This window comes from Poromitra crassiceps, assembly GCF_964638095.1.
Source record: "Poromitra crassiceps genome assembly, chromosome: 1".
In the NCBI taxonomy this organism is placed as follows: Eukaryota; Metazoa; Chordata; class Actinopteri; order Beryciformes; family Melamphaidae; genus Poromitra; species Poromitra crassiceps.
The window spans coordinates 115,254,581-115,267,393 of record NC_139623.1 but is presented as its reverse complement, the minus strand read 5'-3'; the positions used below and the strand labels follow the sequence as shown (position 1 = coordinate 115,267,393).

The 12,813-nt window shown below is 43.7% G+C and overlaps 1 protein-coding gene across 1 annotated transcript in view; it reads left to right on the top strand.

Moving 5' to 3' along the window:
- Positions 1-12,813, top strand: part of bbs9 (Bardet-Biedl syndrome 9) — a gene marked incomplete at both ends in the record, with an annotated part of 588,136 nt that overhangs the window by 419,355 nt on the left and 155,968 nt on the right. Inside the window, one exon of the mRNA XM_083636722.1 lies at positions 6,412-6,522. Coding sequence (XP_083492848.1) covers positions 6,412-6,522 — 111 coding nt within the window. The remainder of the gene's footprint in view (positions 1-6,411; positions 6,523-12,813) is intronic.

The following is a 12,813-nucleotide window of genomic DNA, read 5'->3' as shown; positions in this document are numbered from 1 at the left end:
ATAATGTACATCATAAATATTAGACCATCATTTGTGTAAACTGTAATAGCGTTTGTTTTTTCTGTCTGTATGCTGGATTGTTTTATTTCATCCCCCCGTAAGAAAAGGGGTTAGAGTAGTATGAAGGCACACCCCATTGCTCGGTTTCGAGCACTATAAAAATGTGGATTATTGATGTAAGTTATTGACATAGGATAGAACATTTGGGAGTAATGGTCAGTAACAGTATAAAAATGTAAGACAACATCATTATGTGAATTGACATCGGAAGGATTGGGTAGGATGTTTGTACATGGTTGAGCATGATGAAAAGATGGATACAATGAGGAAAATGTGTGAAATGTATAATGGACCTGATAATTCTATAATAAAAAGAGAATTTCAAAAAAAAGAAAACATATAGTGCAATGATGTACTATCCATTGAATGAATAATGTAAAATAAAATTAGGGCACTACTACGTGGCATGGAAATGGAACCAAAAACTATTCACTGCAACCAAAATATCAACAAAAATAAATTGTTTCAGTCTTCTCAGGCATCAAACACATTTTTAAATGTCGTAAGTAGAGCGCAAACTGCGGAGTAAAATGAGGTTTCCAGTATTCCTGTCAGCAACACATGAGCTTAACGTTGCTATGAGATGACAACGTTACAGCAGGCTTTTAACGTTAATATCGTTAGCCAATAGCTAACGTTAGCCAATAGCTTACGTTAGCAGCTAACGTTGCGGTTGCCAGTGAGCTAACAAGCTAATTAGCCTTCATCTGCATTCGCCACAACGTGCTTCCTTTTGAGATGCTCGCGCACCATACTCGTGCTGCCATGATAAGCGAGTTCAGCTTATTTAGCAGATTTTGCACTTCACATTATTGTGGGTGAAATGTTCCCACACTTTGGACGTAGTATGAGGACGGCTAGACATTTTTTCTGTGGAGAAGCACTGGGAGCTTCTTGTTTTTCCGGTCACGGTGATGTCACGTTTTCCCCGGATGATGGGTACTGTGCATGTGCATCAAAGACAGGACGGAGACGCCTGGATGCCGGGAGTCATGCACAACATTGGGAATGGGGGATGAGGAGGAGACAGAGGGAGTCATGCACAACACTGGGAATGGGGGATGAGGAGGAGACAGAGGGAGGAGAGCAACAAGGCGTCCAATTCATTGGCCTCAGGAGCTCCCTAAATCCACACTGATCCATGGGATTCTACCAGGCTTTTGTCACTCACACACACACACACACACGCACTCACACACACACATGCGCAGTGTGCACATACACGCACAGACGCGCGCACACACAGGCATACACGTGCATGCACACACACACACACACACAGGCACGCAGAGAGAGAGACACACACACAGACACACCACACACACACACATACATACTGGACACTACTATTAAATGCACCTGGAATTTTACTACAGAATATCCGGTAACACTTTGTAATAACGATACACTATAAAGCATTAATAAAGCATTAGTAATGCTTCATGAATTCATCATTTATAAAGCATTATTCATAAATCACTAAGCATTAGTAACACGGTTATAAACATTTTATTCCTGATTAATATCCTAATCTCTAATGTGTTTAATGATTGTGTTCTCATACTTTGTAAATGATAGATTCACCATTTATAAATACGTATTATCAATTACAAACCATTTATTTAGGAGTTGTTAATGGTTCATAAGCTCATTTAGAAAGTGTAAGTAAATGATTAAACTAATATTTATATGTATGTACATTTATGTGTACATTTGTACATGGTTACTGAGTGTTAATAGATGGTTTATAAACACTTATTGATACTCAAACTCATGATTAATTAATGTAGTTACTAGTCATTATTTAAGTATTTTATGTGAGCCCATCTAAAGTGAGGACTATCTATTATAAAGCACTTAATAAATGAGATAAAAGGTTTCAGCTGACCTTGACAAATGGAGGCAGATGTCTGAATGGCCAAATGGCCAAGTAGGTGATTCTGAGAGATGTGTGTTTCACTCAGGGTTTTGTTTCTCTAAGAGGGTCAGAATTGCATGATGGGACAAAAATGCAAATTAAGCCTCCCAGAGCCTTCTAAACAGCCAATAAGAGGTTTTTCTTGAATAACTCTGGAACCGACGCTTGGATCTTTCCGAAATTGTCATCGCTTATCCATGAAGTGAGCATGGGCTTTCCAACGAAACCGTCCACTATGACCTCAGGAAGTGTGTGAAATTGACATTTTTGTGTATCAAAGGTGTAATAATTATTTATCCATAAACAGTAGATGGGTGGGGTTACTCCCCTAAGGGTTTGCGGATGGGGCGGTTCACTTGGGATCAACTGTGAGTTTCTAGGATTTGGAAAGATAGGAGAATTGGGGGGGTTTCAGTTTGAAAAGTGATAATTATTACTTTACTTACACTTTATAAATGATCTTATGAACCTTTATTTGTGTAGGACAAAAGAAGACATTTGAGTACGTCATCTTGGGCTTTGGGGAAGAAGTGATCGACATTTGTTACCATTTTGTGACATTTTATAGACCAAACGACTACGGTAATCGATTACCGGTAGTTGAAAAAATAATCAATGATGAAAATACCCTATTTAGCTGAGGTTCTTTTCCACAGTGGCTTACAATGAGTCTCTAAAAAAATAAAGGGAGTGCAAATGCATGCAAAGTCCAGTGGAAGGAGCTGAACACAGTGAGATGGATGCAACTTCACTGTTTCACTTGAGTCTAAACTTTCTCAGTGAGGAATTTGTGGTTGACGAAATCATTTCTTTATAAAATGTTTATAAAAGCTAGTTTCCTCAAAACAAGTTAAACTGCAGTGTGATAGGATAAAGTCAATGTAATGCTGATGCAGAGTTTCAAACAATCTCCATTTTCACATCAAGAAAGATGTCTGCCAGCCTGCTGCTCCCTGGTGGTCTGCTGGTTGCATCAAACCTCATGTTTGTTTCCCTCCTGATCTTTCAAGTCAAGCCATCAAACTCCACAGTAGATTAAACTTCAATTCTTTGATCAGCAATTACAACCAACCCATCGCAAAGAGTCAAAACCACACAAGCCTCGTAAGATTCCTGTGATAGAAAGTAAACTAAGACCGCCTTTAGACTGCCTGGTATAAGTCATTCTGATATTTTTGCTCACATGTGGCACAGATTGGATATGTATTATGAACGTGTACAGTAAACAGCAAAAAACCACACGAAATTGGATATTCTCTTTCATTTTATTTCTTTCTTTCTTTTCTGACTGTCACTCATTTTGCCTCAGTCCAGACTATCAGTCACATTTTGTCCAGCGTGTTATTTTGAAAACTTTTTGAATTACGTCCCAAAGGTTGGTTGTTACAGTTATGTTTAGGAAAAGTAAAACACACCGGTGGCGGTATCGGATACGAGTCACTTTTAAAAGTAGATGTAAACAGGCGCTCACAAAAATTGGGTATAGGCAAAAGATCTAAACTGGGCATCAAGACCTGCAGTGTAAAGGCATCAAGAAAAGGCATGGTTCAAACACACTGGCAATGGAAGTGACACGAAAGTGAGGCGAAGCGCAGGTTTCATTTCAGCGTCCTTGTTAACAGATCAGACCAGTCACACCACAGCACAGGCAGCTCACGGCACAGAGAGTTTCTGTTTCCGGTCTATTTTTGATGATTGTGTGCAGTCAGGCATGCAGTACAGGGTTGTGACTGGCGGCTGGCCAGGCTCCTGCTCCAGCTGAATTTACACTGCTTCCATTTCCAGTGTGTTCGCCGTCAGAGCTCAGCGGAAGGTATTTTAAGCAGCAGCTCCTGGTTGTGTTGTTGCTGTGGTGGAGCTCTACTACTAAATAATTACAGAGGCAACACTGTACTTCTGCTCTGGTATTTTAATCTGTCGTTTTAACCTCTTAGGCCGTGTGTCCATCTAGCGTCTTTTTCCGACCGTTAAACGGTGGAAGTACGCTGGGTAGCGCTGATCTCAGCGCACAATATACAAGGAAGCAGTTTGAAACTAACATTAGTTCAGTGCGGTATAGTAGCTTGATAGCTGACAGCTAACATTAGCAAACAACACACATACAGTGATTTAGCTCAACACTCACCAGAAATATCAAGTGTCTAGCCAATCTGCTCCCACAATTGAGCCTTTCTGTCTCTGTTGCGATAGTTTCTCCATGATTAAGTTGCCAGAAAAGCAGCACCCGACACCAGCGTCTTTCTGAAAAGTAAAAATATTTTCAGCTGGAAGCACTGGGAGTCGGGCGCACAAAAACACCGGAGCGCTCTGAAAATAGACGCTGGGGGCTGCGCATTTTCTCTAGACGTCCGTGTGCGCCCGCATACGCTCTCCCCCCATTGGAAACAACTGAAAATAGATGCCGGACCTGATGAAAAGATGCTAGATGTACACAGGCCCTTACTCTCTTTTCACTTCTTGGCTGTTACCCTGTGCACCTGTTTGACACTCCTACTTGTAAAGTGGATGTGAGCTGCCAGAACTGCAGGAACTGTATAACCAGCGGTGCCTCAGGAGGTCCCTGAAGATCATCAAGGACACAAATCACCCCCACAACAGTCTGTTCTCCCTGTTACCCTCAGGGAGGAGATACAGGGTCCCAAAAGCACAAACAAATCGCTTGAGGGACAGTTTATTCCCGCAGGCCACGAGACTCCTTAATACTCATAAATAGACAATCATGTAGCAGCTGCACTGTAGCTGCAGTGCATTACGTATGTTCAATTATTGTTTGCTTGTTGTTCTCTTGTTTGTTTGTTTTGTTTTTTTGTCTCTTTGGACTGTTATTTTGCACTATGTTGTAACGGAGCCTACAGCACAAGAATTTCACACGTGATACTTGTACTACGGAGGGACAATAAGAATCTTGAATCTTGAAGTCCAGTCAAGGTGCCTTTGAGCAAAGCACTTAACCCCCAACTCGTCTAGTGAAGCTGCTGCTGCTGCTGAAGCTGCTGCGGCCAGCACTAGAAGGCTACGGTTCTACTGGGCAGCTCCCATTGTGAATGTGTGCAATAGGCCCTGTCTGATTCTCAAGTGAACGAGCTATGTAGGTCGCATTTCTAGGTAAGAAGTTGTAATTAGGCTGCCTGAAGCCAGTTTGATACATTAAGTTCACTGAATTTGCAACCTTTATAGTTACCAGGTTTTGACCAATTTTCGAGGAACCATGGTGCCTTTGGTGGGCTTGGATATCCCATAATACCTTGCGACCCTTCGAATCGACGAAGAAGAATGAAGCAAGCCCGAGCGAGCCCCTAATGGTGGCGCCCACAAAGCCTCCCGCATCAGAAAAAAGTGAAACATTGTTGGCTAAATCACAGGTTCCCAACCTTTTTTGTGCCGCGGACCGGTAGATAGATGGAAAAAAGTTGCGGACCGGTTGTCAATTTTAATAAAACAAAAAAACAAAAAAACATAGGCTATAATATTATAGGCTGTGTGGTAGTTGAAACATAGTTTCAAGTTGACGTTTATTTATGTTTGTAGTTTGTAAAAAAAAAAAAAAAAAGTAAAAAAAATATATATATATATATATAAATATATATTCTTTTTTGGACCGGGCTCACGGCCCGTTACCAAATGCGTTGCGGCCCGGTATCGGTCCGCGGCCCGGTGGTTGGGGACCACTGGGCTAAATAACAAACATCTGTCACTTTCTTGTTGTTTTTATTGTAGAATAGTCAATAACGTCAACCTTTACTTAATTTTAGTGCAGTCAGATGTTTGTACAGTGTGAGGAAAGTCACTTTTGAACAATAGTAGGAAGCATCTTACCTGACTCTGTTCTGGACAGCAGTCCGAGCTAGGTTGCTAACTAACGTTAACGTTAGCTACTTTAGAAAACCCGCTCCACATGCCCCAAAGCAGGGGCATGTGTACAGCCAGGAGGATAGCAGCATGGGCAGACCTTCAAGTGTAAGTGGAGTTCGTCAAATCTCACATTTCACAGATACCATTTCCCTTTTTCCCCTTTAAATTAAAAGTGTAAAAACAACAAAACGTTCGCCTGTGAAGCCTCGACCTGTTTGGATTATAGTTAGGGAAAACAGCCATCAGCCATGCCATTTTATGCTAATGTATTGCCAAATGCTTTGGGAGACAACTTCATCAAGCTTAGGTCTGTCTATTCAATGGAAACAGCACCAGTGCGACCCGTCGTGTGCGATGCTACCTTCAAGAATGAGGATGTCTGAAACAAGTTATTTTTGTATCACCTATATTACAATGAAATACCTAATTAAACAATTATCTAGTTAGGTAGCTATATGATATTACGCTTCCTTGCATGACAGACACAACCATAGTGTGCATGTGAAGAAGCAGCACGCTCGTTCAGCTTTACCTCTGTAGCAGCTCATTGGCTGATTGTCTTCTCTCTGCCTGTCACTCAGGAGGTGTTGAACCAATCACGGAGGTGGCTGGGGATGGGGAGGAGCTGGCCCTCCCACGGGAGGCTTCCAAGTTCATCAAGAAGAAACAGCCATCCAAGAAGGCCAAGAAAGGTAGGAGAGCAAACTCCTCTCGTCTCTTCCTCTCCACTCTCCTCTCTCCTCTCCTCTCCTGTTCCTCTTCTACTCTCTCTCCTCTCTTAATAATAATAATAGATAGGACGTATTGCTTTTCTAAGTACTCAAAGATGCTTTCCATGAACAGATAAACATATACAACAAAGATACAGAAAAAAAACAAATACAAAAGTGGAGAGTGGGGGAGTGGCGATCTAATAATAATAATAATAATGCATTTATTTTATATAGCGCTTTTCAAGACTCAAAGATGCTTAACAGTAAAACAAAAGACAAGCAACAGGCAGCAGACACAGGCAACAGATACAGGCAACAGGCAACAGATACAGGGGACAGGTACAAATAACAGTTGCGGTTCAGGGCAAGTATGGAGAAGCAGAGGAGAGGAAGATAACAGGAGGGAGGGGCAGGGGGGGGGTGGGGGCTTGCGGAGGGTGATGGTTTGGAGGAGGTGGTCAGGGGTAGGGGAGGGTGTAAGCTTGGGAGAACAGATAGGTTTTAAGTCGGGTTTTGAAAGTGGGGAGTGAGGGAGAGTCTCGGACGGTCTGGGGGAGGGAGTTCCAAAGTCGGGGTGCGGCACGGGAGAAAGCACGGTCACCAAAGGTTTTGAGTCTGGATGGGGTGATGATGAGGGTGGCAGTAGAAGAGGATCAGAGTGTACGTGAGGTGCGATGGGGTATGAGGAGGTCAGTCAGGTAGCGGGGGGCTAGGCTGTGGAGGGCTTTGAAGGTGAGGAGTAGTAGTTTGAAGTTGATACGTTGCTTGACAGGGAGCCAGTGGAGAGAGTGGAGGACAGGGGTGATGTGATGGCGGGACCGGGTGTGAGTGAGCAGGCGGGCGGCTGAGTTTTGGACCATCTGGAGTCTATGGAGGGAACGGGAGGTGATGAGGTCTTTGATGACTTTGGAGAGGGCAGTTTCGGTGCTGTGGTAGGGACAGAATCCAGACTGTAGGGGTTCGTAGAGGTTGTGGGAGTGAAGGTGGGAGTGAAGTTGGGTGGCGACGATGCGCTCGAGGGTTTTGGAGAGGAATGGGAGGTTGGAGACGGAGCGGTAGTTGGAGAGGTTGGCGGGGTCGAGGGTTGGCTTTTTGAGGATGGGGGTGACGGCGGCGAGTTTGTAAACAGAGGGGACGTGACCTTGGGAGAGTGACTGATTGAAGAGGGCAGTGAGGTGGGGGATGAGGGCGGGGAGGCAGGCCTTGGTCAGGGGGGTGGGGAGGGGGTCGAGGGAGCAGGTGGAAGACTTTGAGGCGGTGATAATGTCGGTGATGAGGGAGGAGTCAACAGGGGAGAAGGCAGTGAGGGAGGGGGGAGGTCAGGGGGAGGGAAGATGATAGTGGGGGGGGGAGGGGCAGAGGGGTTGGCGATGGAGGCAGTCAATCACAGCAGAGAAGGTGCTTTATGACATCATGACAGTATTATTAGTGCACTAATGACATCATGACAACATCATGACAGTATTATTAGTGCACTAATTACATCATGACAGTATTATTACTGCACTAATGACATCATGACAGTATTATTAGTGCACTAATTACATCATGACAGTATTATTACTGCACTAATTACATCATGACAGTATTATTAGTGCACTAATTACATCATGACAGTATTATTAGTGCACTAATTACATCATGACAGTATTATTAGTGCACTAATTACATCATGACAGTATTATTACTGCACTAATTACATCATGACAGTATTATTACTGCACTAATTACATCATGACAGTATTATTACTGCACTAATTACACCATGACAGTATTATTAGTGCACTAATTACATCATGACAGTATTATTAGTGCACTAATTACATCATGACAGTATTATTAGTGCACTAATTACATCATGACAGTATTATTACTGCACTAATGACATCATGACAGTATTATTACTGCACTAATTACATCATGACAGTATTATTACTGCACTAATTACATCATGACAGTATTATTACTGCACTAATTACATCATGACAGTATTATTACTGCACTAATTACATCATGACAGTATTATTACTGCACTAATTACATCATGATGACATCATCAATGTCTTCTGCTGTTGTGACAGCGGGGCTTGTGTGTGTGTGTGTGTGTGTGTGTGACACACACAAGCTGTGTGTGTGTGCGTGCGTGCGTAGCGTTGCTGGCTCACTGTTGCCAAGTCTACACTCTGTTTCTCTGTTTGTTCCCATCTTACACTCATGGCCTGTCTGTTCTCTCTCTCTCTCTCTCTCTCTCTCTCTCTCCCCCTCTCTCCCCATCTGGTCCTACTCTCCATCCCTCTCTCTCTCGCTCTGATAGTCATAGCACGTCGATTGAGGATTTTACCAGAGCTTTCCACACTCACCCTTTATTTATTTATAGTTATATTTTTAATCAAGTGGATTATAGCTGTGCTGCAAAATCCTTTGTTTCCTGCCCCTCTTTTTGTATTTGTTTATCTTCCATTTGGCTACCAAACCTAATTAGTCTTGATCCGTTTCATCTGACAGACAACGAGCAGGTCACACTGAACACACATACATGTACGCACGCACGTACGCTCGAGCACACGCACGTATGCATGCACATACACACACACACACACACACACACACACACACACGCACGTATGCATGCACACACACACACACACACACACTCACGCACGCACACGCAGCATAACACAAACTGGAAAACGCTGTTGTCCACACACATTGTTTCTTGGTTCCTATCCCAAACACACGCATGCACGCACACGCACGCACACACACACACACACACACACACACACACACACACACACACACACACACACACACACACACACACACACACACACACACACACCAGTCATAAAGGCTTCTGGTTTGCATTGAGGACAAATCCATGTTTTATGACAGTTTGTCTTTACTAAAGCAGGGTTGATCAACAAGTGACTCCTTAAATTTCCCCCCCAACTTTCAACATTTACCAATTTGTAACAATAATAATGCAAATAACAATAAAATGGTTTGATCTACAAGTCACTCATGAGAAGGGAATTTGTAAAAAGAAAAAAGAAAAGAATCTTTGATGAACAAGTGACTTCTTAAAACTTTCAAAGAGATGAGGGACACCCTACCCCCTTATAATCACATTATAATGCATTATAACGATGATTATAATGCCTTATAAGTGCATTATAAGCGTTATAGACATCTGCTTCATAGAAAGTGTTACCCAACTTCCAATCCATTTAGGTGTTTCATTGCTGGGGCCCTGTTTTGGTTGCACCTGTGTTTACCCTGCCTTTTAAACACAAAATGGCTCCTGTGAAAAAGGCCCATATATACAGACAAATATAACCAGCCTATGTAGTAGCCGCCTCTCTAGTCGTCACTCCATCACAGTATCCTTGCCTACACATTATTTTGTTTATTTTATTATCAGAATCAGAGCAGCAAAGAAAATGTATCTTTTAATACGATAATCGATAACATGAATGAGCAACTTTATTTCAATAAGGAAGCAGGATCCCTGTAGGAATGTCCAGCAGCTGATCTGCATTCTGCAGGCTAGAGTTGGGCTCAGATCACCTGCACTGTAAACGAGATGTGAGAGAAGTGCACGGACCACTTTGGGAAATGAAAATCCTCCAACTTAGCTGTGTGTGTGTGTGTGTGTGTGTGTGTGTGTGTGTGTGTGTGTGTGTGTGTGTGTGTGTGTGTGTGTGTGTGTGTGCGCGTGTGCGCGCGTGTGTGTGTGTGCGTGCGTGTCTCATGTTCCTGCACTTAATATACCTCAGATGTAATAGCGCATCACTTTTTTTCCTTGCGCTCACAGACACTCTTGCCTTTCAGTTCCGCCCTCCAGACATGATTGAAAAAAGCGAGCAGGAAAATGATCCCTAATTAGTATTGTTTGTCATGGAAACCTCCAGAGCAAGACTGTGGTCTGGACTTAAAAAGACGGGGGGGGGGGGTGGGGGTGGGGGAGGGACAGGAGAGGGAGGGGGGGGGGGGGGCGTGTGGTGTCCAGACTTGTCCTCTCTCTCCACCAGTCCTCCTCCTCAGACAGTCAGAGACCAGTGGGCTAGCTGCTAGCTCTGTTTGTGATACCAATGCGGAAGTCACTGAAGCCTGCATTCTATCAAATGGCCTGCAGGGGGCGACTCCACTGGCTGCCAAAAGAAGTCCGGTTACCGGGGAGTTTAAGGAGAAATGGTCATACTTTTCCCTTGATTTATTACCTCAATAAACACTTTCCTAATGAGTTTATGGTCTCAATCACTAGTTAAGTCTTAACAGCATGATGTTCATTTTGTAAATTATGGGCCCATTTTTTACAAAATAGACAATAGAAAAAACATGTTTTGGGCCATGATTGACGGCCCACTAGTCTCCCCGTTACAGATAAGGTAGCGTTTCTCACAGCATAGCATTAATAGCTCGTGGATTGATTTCTTCTGTTGTTGCTCATCACATTTTGTTTCAACAAATGTCTTATGCATGCAAATACGTCTGATGAGAAGGGGGGAGAAAATGTTGGCAATCTGCTTTTGGGTATTTTGCCAAAAACTTTGTATGTGGATGGATTATTAATTTCCTTCATGCCCAAGTTCACATGCTCGGGTTAATGAATTTAAAAAAAATCATTTTTTAATAAAAAATATATAGCAAAATACTTCATCTTTAGTCTCGTGGGTTGATCGGGGTTGTGATTAAAGGGTTGGGTGGGCCCCGTAAGATTTTCAGATTTCAAAGTGGGCCACGGCATTCTTAAGCTTGGGAACCCCTGCTAGACCATCTAACGTTATAGCAACTATCTGCTATGATTTCAACAGTCTTTGCTTCTTTGATCAATCTACTGTAATAGCAGCTAACATCAGCCTGATCTTCATCAACACCCAGTGTCTAATGTTAGTAGTCAGTGATTTTCACTGGATGCAAGGCAAACGCTTTTGTCTAACCTGCTGTCTAACAGTCTGTCGTGTAATCCCATCACATACAGTTTTATAGCGTATCATTTTCATTATGTAAGTGGTGGCAGCAGCCTATGGTTAGAGAAGCAGGCGTGACCAGAGGGTGGCTGGTTCGAAAATGTTGGCGGTGGAAAGCGAGTAACACCATCCCCTCCTCAGCTGCTGCTGGGGTGCTGCTGAGCAAGGCACCCCTCCCCCCCCCCCCCCCCCCCCCCACACACACACACACACACCTCTCAGATGAAGACCACCCAGCCCCTGAAAAACAAAAGAAACAGGCGAGTAGAGAACAAATCACTCCCCCCACTCTCATTTTTCAGACGCACGCACGGACAAACACACACACACACGGACACACACACACACACACACACACACACACACACAATCCTTCCGCCTACAGTACCGGTCTATGACTTAAGAGTAATTAGGCGCCACACCAAACCCCGCTCGACACACACACACAAACTTTGTTCGAGTGTCTGGGAGCCGGAAAAACGTTTGGCAGACTTGAAAGGCATCAAAAGATGTCAGAGATTGGGAGAGAAAGAGAGAGAGAGAGAGAGAGAGAGAGAGAGAGGGGGGAAGAGACGCATCCCTCTCTCCTCATCTCCTCGTGGGGCTTGAAGAAGGGATGAAAGAGAGATGAAAGAGAGAGTGGCTTCCTTCTCCTCTTTCCTGGCGCTGCATCTCTGCACCACCCCTACAGCCCACCTGGGATCACACATTACCCATAACACACACACACACACACACACACACATGCTCGCACACACACGTGCGCGCACACACACACACACACACACACACACACACACACACACACACACCCCACCCATATACACACACACACACACACACACACACACACGCCACCCCCATAAACACACACATTTACACACCTGTACTTATTGTTAAAAGGCACTGTGCTAAATTTGAACCCTGACTAAACGATAGGTCCGTCTCCCTCTCTCTCCTGTCCATCCTGTCTTAGAGTTAGAGCAGAAGACTGTATTTAAGAGGCTGAATCCTAACAGATCCATCGTCAGTCTTATTACACCATACCATGTCTAACCTAACACAAACCACAGCTCTATGCTAGTAGCTGTTAGCCGTTAGCAGCGGCCACAGTTATTCAGCTGTGGAAACACTCCACCACTTGCATATTAGCATACAGGGTTGCCAACTCACACGCTTCTGCCAGGTGACACACTCTTTCACCTTCATTCTCACACGCTTCTGCCAGGTGACACACTCTTTCACTTCATTCTCACACGCTTCTGCCAGGTGACACACTCTTTCACCTTCATTCTCA